Source organism: Sminthopsis crassicaudata, chromosome 3 (genome assembly GCF_048593235.1).
Source record: "Sminthopsis crassicaudata isolate SCR6 chromosome 3, ASM4859323v1, whole genome shotgun sequence".
In the NCBI taxonomy this organism is placed as follows: domain Eukaryota; kingdom Metazoa; phylum Chordata; class Mammalia; order Dasyuromorphia; family Dasyuridae; genus Sminthopsis; species Sminthopsis crassicaudata.
This window is the reverse complement of record NC_133619.1, coordinates 332,371,765-332,397,522: the sequence shown is the minus strand read 5'-3', so window position 1 is coordinate 332,397,522 and position 25,758 is coordinate 332,371,765. Positions and strand designations below refer to the sequence as shown.

The 25,758-nt window shown below is 41.5% G+C and overlaps 1 protein-coding gene across 8 annotated transcripts in view; it reads left to right on the top strand.

The window, feature by feature from the left end:
• The window catches only part of MYLK (myosin light chain kinase), a 424,364-nt gene that overhangs the window by 292,315 nt on the left and 106,291 nt on the right, over positions 1 to 25,758 (top strand). For 7 of the 8 annotated variants that reach the window (XM_074301410.1, XM_074301411.1, XM_074301413.1 and 4 more), the window contains 3 exons: positions 6,914 to 7,003; positions 7,472 to 8,436; positions 19,847 to 19,963. In XM_074301410.1, coding sequence (XP_074157511.1) covers positions 6,914 to 7,003; positions 7,472 to 8,436; positions 19,847 to 19,963 — 1,172 coding nt within the window. Of the gene's footprint in view, positions 1 to 6,913; positions 7,004 to 7,471; positions 8,437 to 19,846; positions 19,964 to 21,565; positions 21,684 to 25,758 lie in introns of those variants that run through there. The other variant, XM_074301416.1, reaches the window with a different exon arrangement.

The following is a 25,758-nucleotide window of genomic DNA, read 5'->3' as shown; positions in this document are numbered from 1 at the left end:
AAACTTTCAGGTCAGAGGCCCCTCTAAAGCCTCATCTGTAGGCCCCACATGAAGAATCCCTGTTTCAAAGAGAGAAGTCATTCCTCCCCATCCTTTATTGGACAGTGCCTCCTCTCCCCCTCAGCCTTGAACAATCTCAGCCGCATGGTACTGTCCTATTTGGGCTTCCGTCAAAGGGAAGAGCTAGTGGCTCCTTTGCGAGGGCTGCTTCTTCATTTGCAGAAATGAAGAATTTAATATTTCCAGTATATGTTTTCAAATTGTGGATAGTTCATCTGCCTCCTCAGGAAATACCCCTCTTTTTCTTTTTCTATAAAATGAAGACATGGGCTCCATGAGCTCTAAATCCTGCTGCGTTCTACCATTGTTCTAAGGACATATGGAATATCATGTTGAATTCTGCTGTCACAAGTTGGGAGGGTTCACAAGATGGCAACCTGGTTGGTGATGGATCAAGGGCAAGGGTATGGAGGACTGTGACCTGGAAGAGGGATTGGACTTGTTCTAGCTGAATCTGGGATCCAAGATTCTTTTGGTTCTGTGAAGTACTATGTTAAATTTGGGGGCCAAGTTGTAGGAGAACCTTGGTAAGTTGGAGAGCATTAAGAAGGCAGATTGGGTGGTAATAATTTCTTTTTGGCGTTAGCCTGAGCCCCATATAGTCAGAAAGTTATCTTCTGATTATAATAAAATCTAATTTAAAATATAGTGCATTCCAAAACCAAATAAGGATTTGGGGATTATTCATAGTATTGCTTCCCTTCCGTGGTATCAGTAATTTAAGTTGAACTTGACTACCTGGATGGACAAATACAGTGAATTAAAATAAGGTGTAACTCAAGTTCTGGGGTGACCATTCTTGAAATAACTTTTCCAAAAGGGGTTGAATGGACTTTTTAAAAAATTGGTACTTTCATTTTTATATTCTATTCAATTCTAAACATATATCTTCTTCTCAAGAAAACCCTCACTTAAAAAAAAAGAAAAGAAAAGAAAAGAAAAGAAAACCTCACTCCAGTAACAGTTTAAAAAAGGAAAGGAAAAAATCAATATCAGAATTAGTCCATACAGCAATTGTATCTGATTGCCTATGCCACATTCCACAACCATAGAATCTTCTCCAAGAGATGAGCTTTTGTTAGAATTCTGGAAAAAGGAGAGGGCTGTGATTTAATATTTGGGAGCAGGTTAGTTGCTCCAACCTTTGGGATAGGCTGAACACGGGTATACAATGGCAAACTAAAGACAAGGGTTTGGGGACAGATTGCTAACCCAGAGTAGATTTCATTTGGAATCCTGGGAAGCCAGGACCCCTGTTTCACTGTTCTGACTTGGGCTGCCCCTGCATCTATTTTCTTTCCCCCTTTCAAAAAAATTTACCTTTTCATCCATTCAAAAGCCAAACACCCCCCCCCCACACACACACACACACACTCTCCTGGCCTTGGCTATAGCCCAAACAGAGCCAAAGCGAGTCAGTGGAAAGTTCTCCCAGGGGATGAGTGCCAGGTTCTGGCACAATCGTTGTTTTCCACTTAGACTTTGTTCTTGCTGGTGGTGATCAGTCAGACACCGAGCTGGGACAGAATGCCTTTCAAGGTGTCTGGCTGGCCCAGGAAGTGGAGCTCAGACTAGAGGTTCAGGGGGGAGGAAGGCCCGCATGTAGGGGTAAGAATCATGGCGCTGGTCCATCCCCCTGTGCTCTAACAGGGAGAACATGGCTGGCTCTGTATGCAGAAATGCCAGGAGGCACCTTTCTTCCCCCCACATTTTTCTTCTTTGCCTGGTTTGCGAGTGCTTACTGTGGTCAGGTCAGAAAGATATCCTGGGTTCAGCAGAGATATTTGAAGGATTGGCTCTTGCCAATACATTTTCATTTTAAAAATAGATTTGCTCATGTTGTTCATTCCAGAGCAGAGTGATGAGTAACAGGACTAACTATTTGCTTTGAAGCTGGGCTTTTTGGTTGGGAAGGGTCTGTTATTTCGTTTATGTAGGGAACTCTCAGGTGAGCAAACTCCCTTTACCAATGGAGGTCAGCACCTCATAGTCTTAGCTCTCAGCCCCAGGCACTGAGAGGTTGAGTAATTTCCCCAGGCTCTCACAGCAAGTATGCATCAAAGGCAGTCCTTGAATCCAACTCTTCTTAGCATGAAGACTTTTCTTCTTCTACTATGTAGGTACCACTTTCTCCTGTGATTAATGATAGCTCTAGTTTATATTGTGTTTTGTGGTTTAGAGAATGCTTTTTATGCAACAACTCTGAGGTAGGTGGTACAAGTATTATCACTGAGGCGGTTTAGTATAGTAGATACTGGAAGCTAGTTTAAATCTTCCCTCTGGATCTTACTAGTTGTGGAACCTTAGGTCAGCTTCAGTTTCCTTATCTGTGAAATAGGGATAATGATATCACTTCCCTTACAAAGCTATTGTGAGTCAGTCAGTAACTAAACATTTTTAAATAGGCTTATGTGTTGGGCTTGATGGGCACAAGTTTATAGTGTAATAGGGTCCTTAGAAGTTTTTAAGTTCAATATCCTTATTTGTAAAATAAGGAAATGGAGGCCCAGAGAGATTTTGAGAAGGGTCACATTTCAATTCATAGCCTTTGTTACTTAGCACTCTTCTACACCATCCCCCATCCAAACAGATTGGGAAGCTTTAACAACATTAATAAAATATACAAAATGACATAGATAATATTAATTTGTGGTTTGCTAAGTCAACATGTGGTTAAGGGATCCATTTTTTTGGTCTTTGACTCTACTGTATCCATTCTATGCTATGCTATCTTTTAGGGGTAACTAGATGGTTCAGTGGAGTCAGGAAGGCTCCTCTTAAAATCAAATCTGAGCTAGTTTACCAGCTATATTACCCTGGGCAAGTTCCTTAACTCTGTTTGCCCCGGTTTCCTCATCTGTAAAATGAGCTGGAAAAGGAAATGGCAGTATTTTTGCCAAGAAAACCCAAAATGAGATTATGAAGAGTCCCATATGACTGAACAACAACTAAAGTTTTCATTCTGCTTAGTAGAAATTTCTTTATGTTACTTAGCTCCCCTTTTTAAAAAATGACTTTTAAAAAGTTAAGTTTATCAGTAATTCACACCTTATTCATATACAGGCAATCCCAAACAAATTAATACAGTGTGTTCCATTCATTTAGTCAGCTTTTGGGAACTCAGAGTGAGTTTTCCCTTAGGAATGATGTTATAAATAGCATCCCTTGGGCTACAAAACTTCTTTAATCCATACTTGCTTCAAAACTTTGAGGATCAGAGTCTGGAACCATGTGGGTGTTCTCTGATCTATGCAGATTGAACCCCGTTGTATCTTACCTGGTCATCTTCATGAATTGCTGTGACTGGAGGAAAAAAAAAATCACCTACCAGTGGTCAGCTTTTGATGATGTGCCTTCCACATTTAACCAGGCTGGTCCTCAAGTGGCAGGCCCAGGCCTATTAGCAAGCCCACACTCAGCTTGTTTCTGTCTAACAGTAGAACTTGCCTGCTCTTGGACCTTCCAGAGTCTGCATCACTTTTCAAGCCATGTTAGGGCTTCAGAGGGGGATGTTTGTAGAACATTAAATCCATTAAATAGCTGAAATTCTCCCACTCTCATATACCCCACCCATCTAGCTCTTTGGAGGGAGAGGGACTAGATCTAGGAGTTTATCAGAATAGAGCAGAGATATCAAAGATGGGGCTTGGGGCTCATATTCCTCCTAAGTGCTCAAGACCCAGATTAAAATGTAGTTCCTATCTAATTTTAATGTATAGATATATTTTTTAAAAAAGAAATATATAAGTATATGTGGTTTTTAAGTCAATATACTACTTACAGGAATCCCCTGGTATGCTTTAGTGGATCTCCCCCAACTAAAGTTGAACACCTTAGGTGGGGAGAATTTCCTAGATGAAGAAACTCCTTCCATAGTACAGAATGAGATGTTTGCTTTTTGGTTATGGCCAAGGCAGAAATGTTTTGCTTGACTATGTTATGTTTTGTTATAAGAGTTTTGTTTTTCTTCTCTTCTTTTCAATGGGGGTGAGGAAGGAGGTAGGAGGGAGTGAAACCAGATGTTTAGTCATTGAAAAAAAAATCAAATTGAACTTAAAAAAGAAATGGATCTCCCTCTGCCAATGCAGACCAGCACCTTCTCTGTAACTTAGAAAATTGCCTAGATAATAAGAAATTATATGTTTTGCCCAGAGTCCCATAGCCAATAGAGAGGTGTCCGAGGCAAGATTAATTGGCTTGATATATTGTCCACGCCATTTCTCATGGCAAGCCTTTAAATGTTTGTTGAATGCTTGGTAATTGAAATAGTACTAATAAAAAGCCTAAACAATTCCCAAGACCTTTGGGGGAGAGCAAAACTCCAAACTTTGAGTCCTGCTGAGCAAATCTTGGTTCTTTTGAGGTCTGGGTTCCCCTTAAACTTTAGTGTCCCACCTTCCAGCTATACTGAGCTAAAAAGGTTCATTCTGAAATTCTCTTCCAGTTGTCTGATCTTTCTGACATTCCTTTTACTTCCCCAAGGAAGTCTCCTGATCTTTGTGGAGATGGAGTGAGAATGAGACAGCTAGGTACAGGTTTGAATGGTGAGACAAGATGGCTCTGGCTTTGGTTCTGGCAGTAAGGGGGTGCTAGAGCAGAAACTCTGAGAACAGTAGTCCCTCGGTGATGATGATAGGGAGAGGGGTTCTAGCAGCAGTGCCAGTACAAAAAAGACTGGGTGATTCATAAATTAAGCTAATAACCAGGACCCCCACTGTCCTTAGAAGAGGTACATGAGCTACCTCTTACATAAGGGATATCTAAGGGATATGGGTAAAGGAGCAAAAAAAAAAAAAAGGCAAATGAAGGCCTCAAAGTTTTAGGGACCATGGAAAGTTTGCCAATTTTCTGATGAAACACATTTAATCTCTAAGAGTCTAAAACCTAGAGATCTTAAAAAGTTTCTGCATTGGTGGCTGTGCTGCAGATTTGTTCTGAAAATTTAAATCCCTCTGCATTTCCTTTTTCTAGTCATACAGTATGCAGAATTAGTTCTGTCTCAAATATGAGGGATCCTGAATCATGAGCTGGACAGGTTTTGTCTGTGCAATTGTTTCAATATGTCCCCTTCCTCTACATTGTGACTATATTGTATCTCCATCATCCACATTGTCAGGAATCTTGTAGGTACTAAAATGCTTAATTCCTGACAGACTGTCAGAAGGAAAGAATCACAAATGACAATAGAGCAATGAGGGATATGTGTGTATTTTCCCTGTGTGACCACATGCTTAAACCCATTCTTTTCTTTTTCCTCAACAGTATTTTATTTTACCAAATACATGTAAAGATAGTTTTCAACATTCATTTTTGTAAGATTTTATGTTCCAAATTTTTCTCCCTACCTCCCTCCCCCCTCAACAAACATCTGATATAGACTAAGTATCTAAATCTATTCTTAAAATATACACCTATTTCAAAAGACCCTGAAAACATATATATTCATATATATTTATGAAAAACATATATATGTATGTGTATATATATATATATATATATATAAACCCATATATTTATTGGGTTTACAAATGGATTAATGTGTGCCTGAGTGTGCAATTTTTGCTCACTCACTTCTATGAAATCTTAATCATGCTATCAGTCATTTCTCTGTATTATCCCTATCACCCTCATTGTTGTTACCAGTCATAACCCGAAGTCTTTTGGCTGTTCAGGACTTAGAAACCTCAACAGCTAGCAAAGTTCTCGGGGAAAAGGCAGAGAACTTATTAAAAGAAAACCCAGATTTGCTATAATGCTGGCCCACTCCTCTACCTCACCATCACCCCCTCCCTCACACACTGGCTTCCTCACCCTTCCTCCTTGCTTTTGGGAACAGAGATAGAGCAATCCACAAGTACCAAATGGAGAGTTAATAACATTCCTAATGGGTGTCATTGAAAGGGAACATGGAGAAAATTTTCTTTGCAAATAAAAGAATAAAAACTGCTGTTTACTTAAAGTGGCATTTTAGTAGCTTTGTAATAGGAACAGGTCCAAGGTGAGGGCACTGGCAGGTGAATAGGAGATGGAGGAAGTGTTTAATTTCCTAAATTGGGAGACTGGTAGATATTGTGGGTGATAGGAATTGAATTCTTTGCAGTAAAAGTGAATGGGGGGTATTCAGAGTAAAAAGCTGGCCAGCCTCCAAATCGCCTCGTCACAATTCTTACCTTCTTATCCTTTTGTTCTGTAGGGTAAGGGAACTGGACAGGGAGTCAGAAAGCTTGGTTCTAGCCCCATCTGACCCTGAGCTATTATGTGATGTTGGGCAAATCAGCTTAACACTCTTGGTCTCAGTTTCCTCAGCTGAAAACTGGGAAATTTTGAATTGCAAAGATCCCTTCTACCTCTAATGCTCATTCTTTTTTGCTGACGGAAGGAGCTGAGTTTTCTTCTTCCATATCCTTTTTCACCAGAGGTTATATCCATTTTTGAAACTGGGGGCCCTGGGAGTGATAACTGAATTAGAATGTGTGTAATGAGGAAAAGGAGGAAGCGGTGGGGGGTCAGCCATCCACCCCACTCTCCTTATTCTGTTCATGTGGAGTCCTTCCTATGACCCAAGGTATCTAGAAGAGTTAGCTTTACTTCAGTAAAGCTGAAGGCGTGGAGTCGCAGAAGTTCAGGGTGACAAAATAGTGACAGCTCTGGGTTTTAGAGCGGGATGGGGAATACTCACTGGCCTCCCCAGCACATCCCACAAGTTAAGTCTGTAACCACCCTGACCATTCTTGACATCTCAGAGGAGTATGGGACAGAAAACCATTTGCTGTACGCCCCACACAACCTAGGGAAGGGGGAGGCTTGGAGGCCAGAAACCCTTTAACTTGGGGATGTGCTTTGAAATCTTCAGGAACCGGGTGGGCGAGTGCAGCTGCCAGGTGTCCCTGATGCTTCAGGAGGGTCCTTCTGGGGCCCTGGGAGAGGCCATCCCCACTAGACTGTAAGTACTGCTTTCTGGGAACTGGCCAGGGTTGGATTTTCTTTCCTCCTTTCCTGGTCTCTGGTTCTCACTACTGCCCTCCCAGACCCTGCCTTGGCAGTCACTCAACCCAGTCCCCTTAGATGTGGCCCTACGGATTGCTTGCATCTTCCAGCTGAAACTGCTGGAACAGAGAAGGAAAGATTGGAAAAGGGAATCAGGGAGGGTGAAGGGAGGGATGAAGGGGGGTGAATTTTTTTTTTTGCACACACCCTTATATGGCTACTGAAGTCATTACCGATGCAATAAAGCAACTAGGCAGGCGAGTTCCTCTTACCAACGTTCCCTTCTATAAACACAGCCAGGCCGGCCCCATCCCTCTTCTCCCCCCTCCCACCCTCAGGGATTTGCTCTCCCCTGACGTTTTTTTTTTCTTAACCAGCCCCTTTTCCTCCTGTTACTTTTCTTTTTTCCCTTCATTGGTTGTAGGAGGAAGGAGCCTGCCAGCTGTGAAGGGTTTGCCGGGGGAGGAGGAGGCATTGGTAGCGGTGGTGGCCATCATGGCACACTAAGACCCCTGGACCTGGGGGGCAGACTGAGCTGGAGACCTGAGCAGGAGGCCGAAGACGTGCGGGGGGTGCTGAAGAGGCGAGTAGAGACCCGGGAGCACACCGAGGACCGACTTCGACAGCAGGAAGTAGAACAGCTGGACTTCCGAGATCTCCTGGGCAAGAAAGTGTGCACCAAGGCTTTGTCGGAAGAAGAGCTGAAGGAGATCCCGGCTGAGCAGATGGATTTCCGCGCCAACTTGCAGCGGCAAGTGAAGCCAAAAACATTATCTGAGGAGGAGAGGAAGGTGCACAGCCCCCAGCAGGTTGACTTCCGCTCTGTGTTGGCCAAGAAGGGGGGTCCCAAGGCCCCTGTGCTGGAGAAAGCAGCGCCTCCCAAGCCAGCCACCCCAGATTTCCGCTCTGTGCTGGGCAACAAGAAGAAGCTCCCTGCCGAGAATGGCAGTGCCAGCACTGAGCCCCTGAATGCCAAAGCGGGAGAGAATGCCAAGCTGGTGGAGAAAACCAGGCTGATAGGCAATGCCGAGTCAGCTGAGGCCCAGAAGCCTTTGGGGGACGTCAAGGCAGCCGATGCCCAAAGAGCCGAAGCCAAGAAGCCTGTGGGGGAGCCCCCAAAACCCACGGGGAAAGAGGAGCTGAAGAATGAGGTTGTCAATGATGTGAACTGCAGACAGGCCTGTGCAGGCCCCCCAGACAGGGAGAAGGGCACAGAAAGGAAAGGGACTCCCCCCAGCTTCACACAGACGCTCCAGGACTTGCGTGTGGCAGAGGGCAAAAAGCTTTTCCTTCAGTGCCAGGTTGCATCCGAGCCACCAGCCACCATTATTTGGACACTGGATGGCAAGACCCTCAAGACCACGAAGTTCATTGTCCTGGCCCAGGAAGGTAAATAGGGATGTTGTGGGGAGGATGATAGAGTTCTCAGTTCACACAGCGTGCTCTAGGAAAACATTGCCCTTGGGTCCTTGCCACAGGGTAGGATGCAGACGGAGGAATGTCTCAGGAAGGGCTTGGGGGCAACTGTTGCTGTGCCCTTTAACTCCCAGAAAAGTGCAAACGTTAGAGATGGTGCTTAGGGAAGCCTGGCACATTTCTGCTTTGCTGAGGGTGGGGAGGATGGCAGGAGGCCCTGGCTCTAGTGAGTTCACAGTGTGGTTGGCAGATTTTCCTCCCATCCCCATCTGTGATCACCACAAAATAGAGGTAGCCCACTGACTATTCACTCCTGACTGATGCTGTGGATAAGGACCATGGTGTTTTTTAGTGTGTGTGTTTAGAGTGCTGTGGGTTTGTGAAGTACACAGTGGAAGGAGACAGTAGTGTCCTGGGGAGCAGGAGAGGGGTTGATGGGTGTTAGGACAAGACACTGTGACTCTGGGCAGCGGCAGGGGAGACGCGGGGAGCCGATGGGGGTAACATCTGCAGAGGTCCTTATTGTGGGTTTGGAGGAGGGGTGAATGGTCGGGAGAAAGTCCAAGACACCCCCGTGGCATACAGAGACCAGGCAGCCCTGCTTGCTTCCTAATTTGGATGAGACATTTGTTTGCTGCTAGTTCACATTCTTGAATGGCGGGGGAAAGGCGGTGGGGCTGTGTGTGTATCTGGCTGGCTGTGCCCTTCTGATGTGTGGGGAGGGGAGTAGAGAAAGGGAGACTGGGATTATGTTCTTTATACCTGGAGAGATGAAAGAGGTGTGGGAGAGATGGTGTCCCCAGACCCTCAATTTTTTCAGGGCAGAACCTGGGAGAAAAAGAGAGAACTGAGACAAATGATTCCCAACACCCCACTCTGGTGGTTGTCAGAGGAACAGGCCACCAGGATCCCAGAGCTACAGTCCTGGGGCTGGGACTGGCCTGTTCCTGCTAGCAGGGAGAGGTCAGTGGAGGAGAGAATCACATTCACGGAAGGGGCAGCCTCTAAGAAACTATCTAGATCCTCGTAAAGGCTAAAGGAATAGAAAATTCCCTTCACTGCGTGTGCTTCTCCCTCGTTTGGTGATCACACTCAGCATCCAGCTACCTTCATTGTCTCCCTGTCCCCCCTTTCCCCTCAGTATTCCTCCTTAACTATTAAAAGCTGGGAATGGGGACCACTGAACAAGAGCAGCTACATGCCCGGATCTATGTCCTTACATTACAAGGCAAAGCTGTTCTTGTGCTTTCTTCAAACCCCAAACTGTGATGCATGTGGGGACTTGGGATCCAAATGCTCTGAGTACTAGAGAAGAGACGGTTTCTCTTTTCTTCCATCCATCACTTCTTTACTCTGGTATCTCTAGATTAGCAGGACCCTAAAGAGATCCTCTTATTCACACATCCCTGCTTTTCTCAAAGCCTAGACATATTTTAGTGCGGCAGTGAGTGGTGGTTCAACCTTCTTCAGTTGCACATTCTGGAAACCTAGTAGTTGCCACCACCGGAGATCTTTCACATCCTGTCTAACCCAGATCTTCCCTCCTGCCTTGGCACTAGCCACTATGTTACTACCAGAGAGGGAAAATGGTGCTTTTCCATCAGGTGAAGTCATCCAGGTCTTCGCCATGTGACATCTTATAGCTGTTTCAGACCTAGGAAAAGTGAGGAATGGGATGGCCAGCATGCATTGTCCAAAGAGAACCTAGCTGGTCTGGGGTCAGGACGGCTGCTAGACCAAAAATTCCATGAGGACAGTGCCTGCATCATATGTAAGTTTTGTGTTTTCCCTATTCCAAGCACAGTGCTTTGCACACAGTGGGCCCTTTGTGGAAGTGAATTTGCCTAAATTCACACTGCCTAAAACCACTGAAAAGTTAACTTACTGAGTAGGTGCAAGCTCTTCTAATTGCTTTTAAGTGTAAAGTAAAATTTTATCCCTATGTAAGATAAGCTTAATCCAAAAAATGCCTAAATTGTAAATGCAAACACTAAACTTAAACCTGTTTAAAAATGCAGAGTATGGAAGAGCCATTCTTAGGAGGAGGCCTAAAAGGAGAACTCAGTCAATGCAAGTTGTGGTGGGGGGCAGGGAAGAAAGATAGAGACAGGTCAACTTAGAGCAGCGCTTAGGCAAGCTGTAGCATCATTCTGGGTCTTTCTTAACTTGAGATCCATGAATTTATTTTTAAAATCTTTTATAATTTTATTTCTACATACTTCATTTCCTTTGTAATTCTGTGGATTTTATTTTATACCCTTAAAAACATTTAACTGAAAAGAGACCTATAGGCTTCATCAGCCTGCCAATGGGACCTATTATCCAGAAAAGGTTAAGAATCCCTAGCTTGGATCACGCCTAGCAAGGGACCTGTCTATCTGGCTTGACCTTTTATGTGTCTGGGGGAGTTGGACACATGAATGAGCCATAGTAGATGGAGTACATCTACTAAGTAAAGTCATTTTAGAACCAGAAAAGACCTTGCCAATTATTGATCCCACCCACATTTTACATAGAAGGAAACTGAGGTTCAGAAAAATGGAGTCTATCAATAATCAGTCAAAAAACATTTATTAAGCACCAACCTTATGCTAAGTGCTGCGGATGGTAAAAGAGCAAAACACAGGCCATGCCCTCAAGGAACTTACAAGTAATAATAGAATGATTCTTCCAAGCCAATTAGGACTGTGTTTATTAGAATTGTTCCTGATGATGTGATGGCAAGACCATTCCTCCATAACTGTTGAGTGGAGAGGGAGAGAGAGAGAGAGAGAGAGAGAGAGAGAGAGAGAGAGAGAGAGAGAGAGAGAGAGAGAGAGAGAGAGAGAGACCATCTAAAGCAATAATCTAGTTAGCATCTGCTTGGATAACTGTCTTATCTTGAGTCCTTGTTACTTATGCTTAAGCAAACAAAGCTGGGCAGAATCCCTGACTTAATTATTTTTGTAGAAAGTTGCCATTCACTACCTCTGTGATTTTGGCCAAGTCACTTAATCTCTCTCTTTGTCTTAATTTCCTTCTCTGTAAAATGTGGAGGCTGGACTAGAGCCCTTTAATGACTCTTTTTAAACTCCAAATCTATGATACTGTGATTTTTCTCACTGGGTTAGAAGTGGGTTTAGTTGGGAACCTCTGTAAACTTCATTGAGGAATTCTATCCTGGGAGCTGGGTTTATAGCTGAGATTTGAATCCTAGCTTCCTTCCTGCAAGACTTTTGGCCAGTCACTTAACCTGTATAATATTTGCCTTACTCGTCTGTAAAATAAAAATGATTTGACAAGAAATCCTCTTAAGGTTCCTTCTATGTCTATGTTCCCATGAGACAGTGGATAGGGCACTAAACTTGGAATCAGTAAGACCTGAGTTCAAATTCTACATTTACTAGGCATGACCCTGGGCCTATTTATTTAATCCCACCTCAGTCTGAATTTCCTAATCTATAAAATGGGAATAATAATAACCACTATCAGATAGAGTTGTTGTGAGGAGCTTTTCTTAGCAAAGAGACTGGAGTGATTAGCTATTTCCTTCTCCAGCTTACCTTAGAGGTGAGGAAACTGAGGCAAACAGGGTTAAGTGACTTGCCCAGAGTCACACAGCTAGGAAGTGTCTGAGGCTGGATTTGAGCTCAGGAAGATGAGTCTTCATGACTTCAGACCCAGAACTCTATCCATTGCACCATCTAGCTACCCAAATAACAACAATAATAATGGCAGTATGTACATATCATTTTAAAGTTCTCTAAGTGTTCTCTGTTTATTATCTCATTTGATCTCTAAAAACAATCCTGGGAAGTAGGTGCTGTTATTATCCTCATTTCTTTTAAGGAGATATGCTATTCCATTATCATACCAAGTTTTTATTTTATATAATTTTTAGGTGAAAAGGTGCCAAAGTGGGGAGCCCAAATTTTTGACAAGTTGGAGGTATCCAAGTTCCCAGATTCTGGTAACATATGGGGTGAAGTTGGCAGGGCATATAGGTCAACTTTCTGCCCATCCTTCAGCATATGCACAGGTAAATAACAGGAACAATGTTATGACCTGAAGGAACTTGGGAAGAATCCCTTACCTCCAGTTATTATGTAAATCAAACAGCTTCTTTTCCAAAATCTCTTAGTCTTCAATTCCCCTATTGCAATTCAAAACCCTTAAGAGGGATTCCTTAGCCCTAATGGAAAAAAAGATGGCCCTAGAATCCGAAGGACACACATTGTCGGATATATGGGATAGGGATAGGGACAGAACCTGTGATTTCTTTGTTATAGGAAACTCGGAAGTGAGAAAACTCTCCTGATACAAGTAGGTACCTCCTCCAACTTCAGGTCTTAGAAAATTGCCTAGAATACCCAGAGATCAGATGACTTGGCTAGGTTCACATACCTAGTATGTGTCAAAAGTGGGAGTGTCTCTGACTGAACAAACTCCATGGTAAAGTGAGTAGGGCAGTCTAGCTGAGTAGAGAGGTTAGTGAAGGGGAGAAATAAGAGATTAGGGTGAAGAGGTAAATGGAAGCCAGGCTGGGAAAGGACCTTGCCTATAAAGTTTGGGCTTTCTCCTAGAGGTAGTGGAGAGATGAAGTTTTTGAGCAGGGAATAGATAACAGGAGCAAAGCGATATTGAGGAGATTGGTTTATCACTGTCGGGTCCATTAGCAAGAGTGGTAGCAAGGATATGAAAAGAAAAGGCTAATTCAGGGGACATCACGAGGTTGGGATTCATACGATTTGGTGCATGCTTGGTTATGAGTAAAAGCAAGTGAAGAATCAGAAACGGTTAAGTTTTGAGTTTGATTGCTGTGACAGTGGTAACATCATTAGCAATCAACAGATGATAGAAAGATGAGTTGGGTTAGGATATGAGTTGGGGTAGATGGTTTGAGATGATCATGAGCTCAATTTTCTTTTTCTTTTTTCCCCACTTAATAATATTTTATTTTTTCCATTGCATTTAAAAATAGTTTTCAACATTCATTTTTATAAAATCCTGCATTCCAAATTTTTCTCCCTTCCTTCTCCTCCTTCCCCCTCCCTGAGACAGCAAGCAATTTGATTTAAGTTAGACATGTACAATCATATTAAACATTTCCACATGAACCATGTTGTGAAAGAAGAATAAGAATAAAAGGGAAAAAATCCAAGAATGAAAAAAAAAGTGGGGGGAAAAGTGCTTTGATCTACATTCAGACTCTATAGATCTTTCTTGGGGTGTGAATAGCATTTTTCATGAGTCTTTTGGAATTATTATTGTATTGCTGAGAAGAACTAAGTCTTTCATAGTCGATAATCTGCATAATATTAATGTTACTATGTACAATCATGGTTCGGCTCACTTCACTTAGCATCAGTTCATGTAAATCTTTCCAGGTTTTTCAGAAATCAGTTTGCTCATATATTTTTATGAAATAATAACTATTCCACTAGATTTATATACCACAGCTTGTTCAGCCATACCCCAACTGATGGGCATCCACTCAGTTACCAATTCTTTGTCACCACCAAAATAGCTGCTACAAATATTTTTGTTCTTTTCTCCCTTTTATAAGCTTTTGGGGATACAGGCTTAGCAATGGCACTCCTGGGTCAAAGGGTATGCACAGCTTTATAGCCCTTTGGGCATAGTTCCAAGATAAGCTCAGTTTTCAAAGCGGGGAGTGAGCAGGGATAAAAGATTGCACCTCAGAATTTAGGGCAGAGCAGGAATCTTCTAGCTTGAACTTTTTCTTTCTACCAGGAAATTCTGCTACCTATCCTTTGAAAAGTTTTCAACTTCTCTTCCCACTACTTAAAATACATTTTCCTGGCTTTAAATTCTCTCTCCTTTTCAGTACTCTACTCTTTCATTTTATCTTAATTTCTAACCACATAGGCCCTCTAGGACCACCCTTCACACCACCCACTATCATTCCTGTTCCTTGTGTCTTTAGATCTACCAGACTTATTAGAAGGGTCTTTGTTTACATGATTGTGTTCTGTGTTGCTGACTTTCAGATATTTTATATCTCCTTCCTTGAACTAGGATGGGAATTATCTACCCAGTTACTCTTGAGGAAAATAGAAAAAAGTAAAGATAAGAAATAGGTGCATTTATAAAAGAGGAAATGAGGCATCAAATTAACTTGGACTGAACTTTAAAATCAGGAAAATACTGGACAAAGTCTGAGACTTACAGGAGACATAGGTTCAGATTCCACCTTTTGGTCTTATATCTTCATCAAATCCCATCATTATCTCTTTTTGATTCTCTTGGGAGATAGGCCCTATTAGTATCCCTATTTACAGATGAGAAGCAGACAGAAGTTGAGTGACAGGAACACAAAACTAGTAAATATCTCAGGCAGGTTTGAACTTGGGTCTCCCTGACTCTAGGTCTTAGTACTCTTTTCACTGCATGATTTAGTTTTGGGTTTAGGGTGGATATAAGACTGGTTCCAGTACAACTTATGACTAACTCTTATTGCTTATGCTTAATCTCTCATCTTCCTGCCAATTCTTCATATTCTTTGTGTCATATTTATGGGTTGAACAATTCTCAAAGCCTTTGTGTTATAAAGAAGGGTCTGACCATCGTGTGTACCTTACCCTAGGCACACCTCAGTTTAATGAGAATTCTGCATCTAGGCGGTGAGATTTACAGTCTATTGCTAATATTTCTTCTTCTTTAAGATGATCATGAGCTCAATTTTCTTTTTCTTTTCCTTTTTTCTCCACTTAATAATAATAATATTTTATTTTTTTCCAATCTTCTTCTTCTTCTTCTTCTTCTTCTTCTTCTTCTTCTTCTTCTTCTTCTTCTTCTTCTTCTTCTTCTTCTTCTTCTTCTTCTTCTTCTTCTTCTTCTTCTTCTTCTTCTTCTTCTTCTTCTTCTTCTCTTCTCCTTTTCTTCTCCTTTTCTTCTCCTTTTCTTCTCCTCTTCCTCCTCCTCCTCCTCTTCCTCTTCCTCCTCCTCCTCCTCCTCTTCCTCCTCCTCCTCCTCTTCCTCCTCTTCTTCCTCCTCCTCCTCCTCCTCCTCCTCCTCCTCCTCCTCCTCCTCCTCCTCCTCCTCCTTTTCCCTCCTTCTCTTTCTTTCTCTATTCCCTTCCTCCTCCTCCTCCCTTCCTCTCCTTCTTCTTCCTCCTCTTCTTCCTCCTTCTCCCCTTCTTCTCCCCCTCCCCTTCCCTTCCTCCTTTTCTTCTCCTCCCCCTCCTCCTCTTCCTCCTCCTCTTTTCCTCTCCCCAGGGTCAGATGCCAGGTCCTCCTGATTCCAGGACTCCAGTCTATCCACAGCACCATCTCGCTGCTCCATAATCTCTCTTCTAGAAGAGCATGCAATTGAGTCCTTTGAAAGGATTGCCTCTGAGATGAGTGCTTGTGGGATGAAGATGTTGTTAGATAGGGTATTTGGGTCAAACCTGGGACCCATCTCACCCAGAGTTCTGTCTCTGTCAGAGAACTTGGTTTGGGTAGGAGGGCTTGTTCTTCATGGTCCTCAAAGCCATTTCTTAAAACCGTCCAGGCTCTCTTTAATAACCAATTATGGCTCAAAATTCCATGAGTATCTAAAACACCCCTGAACCTTTTTCTTATTCCAGCTAATTCTTCATTTAGTATTGCAGACAAAGATTTCCACAACTTAGTACAAGGAAGGCTATTTTTTTCCCCAACATCCTTCTGGATGATGACCATAGGACTTTGTCTGTAACCCCCAGATCCATTTCCTGAAACAAAATATAGAGGTCATCCATTTTAATAATTTTCATATCTTTCCCTAAATGCATTACCTTCTGGCAAAGATTGTAAGTTGTTTCTGCCCAATAAGAGAGTTTCTTGATTTTCTCCCTGCAGTTTTTGCCTATTGACTTGGCATCTTATCTTACTTCCTAGAAAGCATGTACCTTAGTGCTAGGTACATGTTAGATGCTGTGTGAAGGCATGCAAATTGTTCCTGGCTTCAAAAAGATGATAGTCTAGTCAAGGAAAAAGCCAGTTTCCTTGAAATGATGATAACCAGTGTATGTTACATGGAAATACCTGCTTACCAATGCAACAAGAATTCAAGGAGGGCTAGACTAATCCCAGAAGGCTTCATAGAGAAAGTGGTGATTAAACTGCAATTGAAAGACTTAAAATGGAGGTAGCCACTGTCCTTTCTAAATAATGTATATAAATATAAGAATAGTTCCAAAATAGATTTATTGCACATCACCATCATTAATTCTGTTTCAGATAAGTAATTTATCTTTGTTTGCCCCAATTTCCTCATTTACAAAATAAGCTAGAGAAAGAAATGGCAAAAAACCTCAAATGGGGTCGTGAAGAGTCAAACATAACTTAAATGACTGAATAACAAAAATAATCTGTAAAGTTCCTTATAAAATCTGGCATCCAGTCTTCTATTTTAGAGAAGTATCTTTTTAACTTTCGCTCTTGTCTCTATTTCTAAGCCTATTCTAAGGCTATTGGAAAGATTACTATGTTCAGAGTAAAGAAATCAAGTTTCAAATCCCAGCTCTGACAGTTGAGCAAGCGTTTTAACTCAGGTTCCTCAGATAAAATAGGAAAAGATAGGGAAATATAGAGAAAGACACTAAGAAAATAATTGGAGATGGAGTCCTCCAAGCTTTCTCCCAGGAAATGGATTTAGAAGTCAGTATAGATCCTAGCTACATCCAGTGTGGATGCCTTCATCTTGCAAAATGGGGATCCCATTTCCCTCATAAGATTGTTGTGAAAATCATATGAGATAATGAATGTAAAACACTTTTTAAACTATTAAATACTATATAAAGTCCAATTAATAATAACAATAATAACTCATTGTTTTTATCGGTTGTTTAATAACTTTTTTCTGGAACCTGCCAAAGGCTTTTTTTGAAGATCTAAATAAATCACAGATCACTTCTCCTTAGAAATTATTTGTTCTTACCAAAAAACAAAAGAATTGACTGCCATTTCCTTAGTAAGTTATGTTTACTTAATTTTGTAATGATTCTTTTATAGATTCCATTAAAACACCTGGCATGAACATGTGACTCAGTCTATAGTTTCTATAGTTTCTAGTCTATAGTTTCTAGAATGTCCTCTATGTTGATGGGAATCACATCCTATCATCCCCACAAAATCAGTCTAGTGAGGAATATCAAGTGGCTCAACTCCATAGTGTTCTTTTCATATTCTCTCTTTTTCTAGAGAAAGGCAATTTGATGTAGTGGACAGGCCCCAGACTAGGAATCACAAAAAACTGAGTTAAAATACTATTTCCCTGCCCAAATGCCCTTCCCCTCCCCCTTCACCACAGTCCCCTTGCCAGCTATAGAACCTGGACAAATCATTTAATATTTCTGTGCATCTAAGATCTCTTCCAGTTCTCAATCTATAATTTTATCCTCCCCCAACCTTGGGGGACCCCACCCTGCCTCTTCTGGAATTATATACCCCTACCCCACCCCTATCCCAAAGTATCCAGAAAAGCTTTGGATAAAAGTCTTGGGTGTATTTTCATTCTGTCAACTTGACCTGCTCCCTCAATTCACCTCTCACCCCTAGCAAAAATATCCCCACCCCCACTAGGCCTGAGGCGTCTCAAAAATGCTGGGAAACAGAATGTGCTTCTGGAGATCAGGAAGGGATGGTCCCACAGGAAATGCCATACTCTTTATCCATAGAAGATGATGGCCCTCTATACCCATCTATGGGATTCATGATCCCTCTACACATAAATGTATCTCACAAATCCCAGACTCTGGGTATCTTGGGAAAGTTGACTGTTCTACTAGTCTCAAACTGACTGGGTAGAATTAGGATAAGGAGACTCTGGTCCAGCTTCTCTCCTCCTTCCTCAGAGACAATCTCATTGCTATCTGTGCAGCCAGTAGTCAGATAAATATTTATTTTGTCATTTCAGTTGAAGGCCAGAGCCAGCTGTGTGACTAAAAGTGAAAGGGGAAAAATGAAATCTTTCTCATTTGGACAGGATGTTTGGTGGGAACTAGATCGCTGACCCTATATAGGGCTATAGTCCTAGGCCCAGCATGATGGGACATCTTCCTCTAATATTGTTCATTTCTTGCACTGGATAATGGTAACAAATTCTTAGGTTCTCTAATTCATTTCATCCATTCCCTTGTCTCACCTATCACAGCTAACTCATCTCAACCTGGTAATAGTCAGTCTTATTTCAAAGGGGCTTCTACAATTTCCCTTACTCATCTATTGATGTATCTCACCTATAACTTTCATTCCTTGCTTTTGATGTTTGATCTAAAATCTTCCTTTGTGTTTTCTATATCTCCTTTTTTCTTCTTTTAGAGGGAGAAGGAAAGGGAGGGAGGGAGAGAGGAGAAAGAGTGATTCTTGTTTTTTAGTTATTTTTCATTCAGGTGTGATACTCAGTGATCCCATTTGAGGTATTCTTGGCAAAGATGCTGGGGTAGTTTGTCCTTTTACAGATGAAGAAACTGAGTTATACATGGTTAAGTGACTTGATGAGGGTTACACAATGAGGAAGTATCTGAGGCCAGATTTGAATTCAGGAAGATTGAGCGTTCCTGACTTCAGACCCAGAGCCCTATCACACTGAGCCCTCTAGCTGGGCAACAAGATCAGGATGACTACACATAATTTTCCTGAATCTAGCCATCTTGCTAATATTTGTTACTATAGCTTACTAGCTCTATAATTAGGCTTTTTCCTCATTCTTTATGTATCACTCTCATTTCTATATGTTTTTTGGATGTCTTCTTTGTTAGATTATGTACTCCTAATATAGGGATCATTTTTCTCTGTCAGAATGGAAGTTCCCCCAAAGCAGAAATTGTTTCTTCTCTTTCTCCAGGGCTCCACTTCCAAGGCTATAAATATATATATATATATATATATATATATATATATATATATATATATATATATATATATATATATATATATATATTTATATAGTATGGTAGAGTATTGGAAGACCTGAGTTCAAAATCTAGCTAGATTAGTTCTGTGATCTTGAATGAATTACTGCATTCTACAGAGCCCAAATCATCTCATTTTTTAGAAAGGGCTGCTTCTATCTAAAAGCCTTCTGATCCTAATGAATTAGACCTTATTAGAGAGGATTAGGAGCAAGTGTGAATGACAAATTGAAAATTATCCTTTACACTTAGAGTATTACTTGATTGAACATATTGAGAAGAACCTAAAACTGGGCTGAGAGCATATAAAATAGTAATTCCTTGAATAAATAGAAATAGAAAATAAATAATAGAAATTCCTTGAATTTCTAATTATTTCCAATGGGGATAAATAAGTCTCAGATACCACCATTGATTCCAGGGACTTCTGTTGGCACAATCCCACCTGTTGTGGGGGTATCATTCTGCTACATGATTGATTCCACGATCTCTCCTTCCTTCCAGGCTCACTGTGTTCTGTCACCATTGAGAAAGCGATGCCTGAAGACAACGGCGTGTACAGATGTGTAGCCAAGAATGATGCGGGCCAAGCGGAGAGCTCTTGCCGTGTGACCGTGGAAGGTGAGTCTGAATTGCTTCTCTCTCCCATTCAGAGCTCCTTTTCCATCCCATTTCCTTCAGTCCCAAGGAAGGGAAAGGGAGTGGAATGAAAAAACATTTATTAGGGAGTTAATTACCCTATGGGATTCACTGTGCTTAAGGCTAGGTATACAAAGGGCTCCTAGGTGGCGCCATAGTGCTCTGAGCTCTCCAGTCAGGAAGATGCAGCTCCCTGCACTCAGGTGTGGCCCTGGATAGTTAGGGTTGCGCAATGCTGAGCAAGTCACCAAACTGTTCCCCTCAGTTTCTTGATCTGTAAAAGGAGCTGGAGAAGGAAGGCCTGACCACAAAGAGCCAGTCGTGCTGAGCCACAGTGAGGTATACAAATAGAAAGCTTTCTGGAAATTCACATTCTAATGGGAGAGACAACACCAGAGGAGGGATCTCATGTTTACATATGTAAGCAGAAAAAAGGCCAGGGAACCCAGCAGAGCAGATGGAAAACCCCAGAGCACCTTGGGAAGTAATGGTAGAATGGGTAGCTTCCTTTCAAGAGAATAATAGTCCCCAGGGGTCAGATTGGGGCTCTGGGATATCTCCAGCAGCTGATGAAAACTGGGTAATGATGCAGTACTACTGGTTGAGGATATTTCTGTCATAAAACTAATTAATAAATCCATTTTTACACTTATGTCCTTTGTGAAAATGAGCAAATTACTTCTTTAGAACTGTTTTCTCATCTGTAAAATAAGAAATAAAATCAATGCCCTCAAAGGCCCCTTCCAAGTCTAGATCAATGTTTTTATGATTATCTTTAAACACATGGAAAGAAGAAAGCTGGGGAGGGGGTATGTTTTATTTGTTTGAGATATCTTCCTCCTCTTTCCCAATTAGGATCTCAGAATTTGAGGTAGAGAAGGAGAGAAAGAGGGAAGGAAGAAGCATTTATATACCACCTATTAATGCCAAACAACTAGGCGTCTCAAAAGATGGAGCACAGGAGCTGGAGTCAAGAAGCCTCTAATTCACACGTGACCTCAGATACTAGCTGTGTGACCCCGGGCAAATCATTTGACTCTGCCCTAACCCATTGAAAAAAGAAATGGCAAGTCACTTTGGTACCTTTGCCAAAATGGACATGGTCAGTATCGGCATGCTGTGATCCAGAGGATCACAAAGAAGTCAGACAGGACTAAATAACAACACTCCAGGTGCTGTGCTAGGAGCTTTACAAACATGATCTACACACAACTCTGGGTGGTATATGCAGTTAGTATCCTCATTTGACAATTGAGGAAACTGAGGCAAACAGATTTAAGTGACTTGCCCAGGGTCACATAGCTAATAACTTTCAGAGACTGCTTTCAAAATCAGGTTTTCGTGACTCCAGGCTCAGTGCTCGATCCACTGTGCCACTCAGTTGAAAGGGTGAGTTTCTCAGCCTCCTCGCTTCTCCCATAGCCCTTGTTCAATTAGCAAGAGGCCATCCAGATCTGTATTCTAAGTAGAGTTTTTTTGGAGGGTGGAACACAGAATAGTCACCCCACTGTTGTCAAGGGAGATGACACACCCACAGGAAGAGAATTAAAAACTCTTTCCAAAGCAGCATTCAGAAAAGAGTAAATGATCCACCTAACACTAATTCTGAGAATAATGATCAGAGGGAAAAGGAAGGAATGGCATGAATTTCCCTGGCACTGGTGAATTCAGATCTGGGATTTAGTCATGACCAGCATACCAGGTAGGGGGAAACATACTGTCTTCTCTCTCCATCTTTTCAGTCTTGGTAGACAGGGAGCAGGTTTGTTTGTTTGGAGTTTTTCCCCCTAGATTTGAGCACACAGTCAATATTGGAAATGTAATTTAAATTTGATGGTCCTTGAAGTATCAAATGGAAAGTTTGTACTTGACCTCAAGACCTTTCCAGTGTGGACTGAAAAGTAGCAGAATTATATTTGTGTCTCTCCTGTCTATGTGAGGACTCTTATGTATTTGCTACTGGGGATGCAGAATCCAGGGGATGATCTGTGATGGGTCTTACCTGATTTAGGTGTGGAAAGAGATGTGAAACTCAATGCTATTGGGTAGGATAGAAAAAGTGGGAGATGGACTGCTGGGGGAGGGGGGGAAAGGGGAGAAGCCATGATCCACTTTTATAAATAATTCTCCCCACCCTTTATTTCTTGGATTATTTCCTCATCATAAATTGCAGAGTTCACTTGAGGGACATTTTACAGGATTTATCCCCTATTCCCTATACTATTTACTGCTATTTGCTCGAAGACCAGAATAGCTAGTTAAGGTTTGGACGGCTTTTGTTCTTCCCACATTCTTTTTCCTCCTTGGCTAGCTATCCTTTCATCCTAGGCCAAGGGCTGCTAGCTCTGAGTATTGAAGCAACATCTGTGTTTGTTTGCAGGTGGTCACTAAAAACTGTGGCATCCGCTAGTACTACTGGAAAGCCCCTTCCAATATCCTCAGTACTAATCTTTAGTTCAGCAACTGGAAGGAACTAAAACTGAACAGAATCAATCCAGAAGCATCCCAGTCCTTAACATCCAGAGTTTCTGGTGATGACTTCTCGCACCCCTAAAAGCTGGAGAACAATTAATTTTATTTAACAGGAGTTTGCTTCTTTTGTATAAAAACAGTATATTTGCAGCGTTTATAGAATAATTATAGCACCAAAGAAACAGAATTCTCAGTAGGCAAAAACTTTCAATTTTTCATTAGGATATATCGATTAAATGCCATGTGCCAAGAACTATGCACTAGAAATACAGAGACAAAAATGAAGCCATCATTCCTCTCAAAGTGGTCCGTTATCTAGAGCCCTGGGCCTGAAGTCAGGAATACCTGAGTGCAAATCTAGCCTCTGAAACTGTGTGACCTTGAACAAGTCACTTAATCTTTGCTTCAGTTTTCTAAAGTTTGTAAAATGGGTACAATAATAGTACTTATATCTCTGGCTATGTGAAAAGATCAGATGAGATAATATTTGTTAAAGTACTTATTTTGCACAGTGCTTAGCATATAGCAGGCATGTGATAAATGCTTATTTCCTTCTTTTCTTGCATGTCAAATCCAATCTCCTCTCCCATCTAGGAATTCCCTTAAAAATATCCCTGACAATTTAGCCAGCTTGTGACTATTTATGTTAGGATTTGGGGATACATTTTTATTTTCCAGTCAGTCTTTGTGTATTTAATGATTTTTTTTTTAAGTATTGAAAATTTATTCTGGATCACAAGTGGTTTTTGTTTTCTCAGATGGCCTTCTTGATGACTTCCTCTGTTCTCCTCTGATTTTGCTGACCCTTTTTATTTATATATTGTCCTTCAAAGAGGCTTTGGGCTGTAACTTGGGAGTGAGATCTTTTTTTTTTTTTTTTTTTACTTCTTTTTTTTTTTAATTCATTTTTCCCAATTATCCCCTCCCTCCCTCCACTCCCTCCCCCCGATGGCAGGTAATCCCATACATTTTACATGTGTTACAATATAACCTAGATACAATATATGTGTGTAAATCCCATTTTCTTGTTGCACATTAATTATTAGCTTCCGAAGGTATAAGTAACCTGGGTAGATAGACAGTAGTGCTAACAATTTACATTCGCTTCCCAGTGTTCCTTCTCTGGGTGTAGTTATTTCTGTCCATCATTGATCAACTGGAAGTGAGTTGGCTCTTCTTTATGTTGAAGATTTCCACTTCCATCAGAATACATCCTCATACAGTATTGTTGTTGAAGTGTATAGTGATCTTCTGGTTCTGCTCATTTCACTCAGCATCAGCTGATGTAAGTCTCTCCAAGCCTCTCTGTATTCCTCCTGCTGGTCATTTCTTACAGAGCAATAATATTCCATAACCTTCATATACCACAATTTACCCAACCATTTTCCAATTGATGGACATCCATTCAACTTCCAGTTTCTAGCCACTACGAAAAGGGCTGCCACAAACATTTTGGCACACACAGGTCCCTTTCCACTCTTTAGTATTTCTTTGGGATATAATCCCAATAACAGCAATGCTGGGTCAAAGGGTATGCACAGTTTGACAACTTTTTGGGCATAGTTCCAAATTGCTCTCCAGAATGGCTGGATTCTTTCACAACTCCACCAACAATGTATCAGTGTTTGGGAGTGAGATCTTGGTGGAGAGAAGAAAGGAAGTCCTAAAAGGAAGACCATAGAGTAACATGAATTAACTCTTAATTCATTGGCAATTTGTTACTAATCACCATCCCAAACCTCTCCCACCAGCCTCATTCACCAAGCTTTTGTTATCTTTTCTTTTTTCCAGCGTCTCTTGGAGATAAGCCAGCATCTCCCATAGTCATTTTTCAGATTTCTAGTCATCTCTCTTATCTATCCCACCCAGAGTCAATCCTAGCCAAAATTGTGAAACAAGCTTAGTTTTTCCTCCTTTCTAGCACCCCCTTTCCTCTTCTCAGCACTCCAGGTATTAAGTGCCTTTCTTTGGGGCACCATAACGCTGCCTGCTCTCCCCATGTGGGCTCCTTCCTCCACCTTCCTCCAAATCCAAACTTAGGTGACAGATGAAAAATCCAAAAGACAGAGTTTCTAGGTAATTAATTATCAACTTATTAATTAGGCTAGCCAGCAACCAATGAATTTATGGTCAATAGTTTTTCTCAGTAACCAAAAACAAATAGTGGAGAGCCTAAAGACAACCGTGGTTTTTTGAAAGAGAATGCCCCTGACAAGATAAAAATCAACCTTCATTGGAGAACACTTAAGGAGGTAGAGTAATAGAAATCTTCAGTTCCTCATGCTGAGAATGTGACTAGATCATGATGAGACTAAGTTGCCTCAAACAATCTGCCTCAATTACAGGGGAATCCATCTTCATTCAGACCACTCCAATTGGTTTTCTCCTTCATGAGTTGGATCACACTGAACCTAATGGAGGGGTTCAAGAACACAGGCTCTTTTTCCTGTGGTTCTTTTTGTCTTGATTGGATTCTCCTTGTACTCCAAACAGAAGTTAGATCTCTTAGTTGGTCCTGTCCAAGATTAAAGAACATGAATTTCATGAGTACAAGAGGATATGAGAGAGAGGACAGTTTCATCCATCAGCCATGCCCTTCAAAGACTGGGGCTGGGCCTTAAATAAGGAAAAAAGGATAAAAGTCTGGATGCCAAATTAATAATTTATAGTTTACATAACAGCAAAATACTTTTTCTCACTTGTTTGTGATATCCCTTTTCTCAAGGGTATATATTCTCTACTAGGTGACAATTTATGCTTGTAGAGTTAATAAGATGTTACCCCTCCCCAATTAACACAGTAATTTAACCCAATTAAAGTACAAATCTTTCAAATGGCCTCAAAGAAGTATTCCTTCATGATAGCAATTTTAAACACCATAGTAGGCTTGCAGGAAGATGAATCTCTGAACATGTGGGTCTTTGCAAATAGAAGGCCAGTTCTGCTTCCATTCTATACAAAAAACACTTTGTAGATTATCAGCAACAAAGATTTCATTTCTTCTTGGTCTTTCCTGCTAGACTCATGTTTGCTTAGAATGTGTGGACTCACTTTCTGCCTGAGCTGTCTTTAATTTGCTTATATAATCATTTAATGGAGTACACAACCATATAGTAGTAATGATTAGATTATCTCCTGCCTTCTATTATCTGGACTATTTTTTTTCTTCCAGTAGCACAACCACCACAAAACATTCCCCCCCCACCCCCCACCCCCCACCCCCCACTGGGATTAAGTGACTTGCCCAGGGTCACACAGCCAGGAAGTGTTAAGTGTCTGAGATCAGATTTGAACTCTGGTCCTCC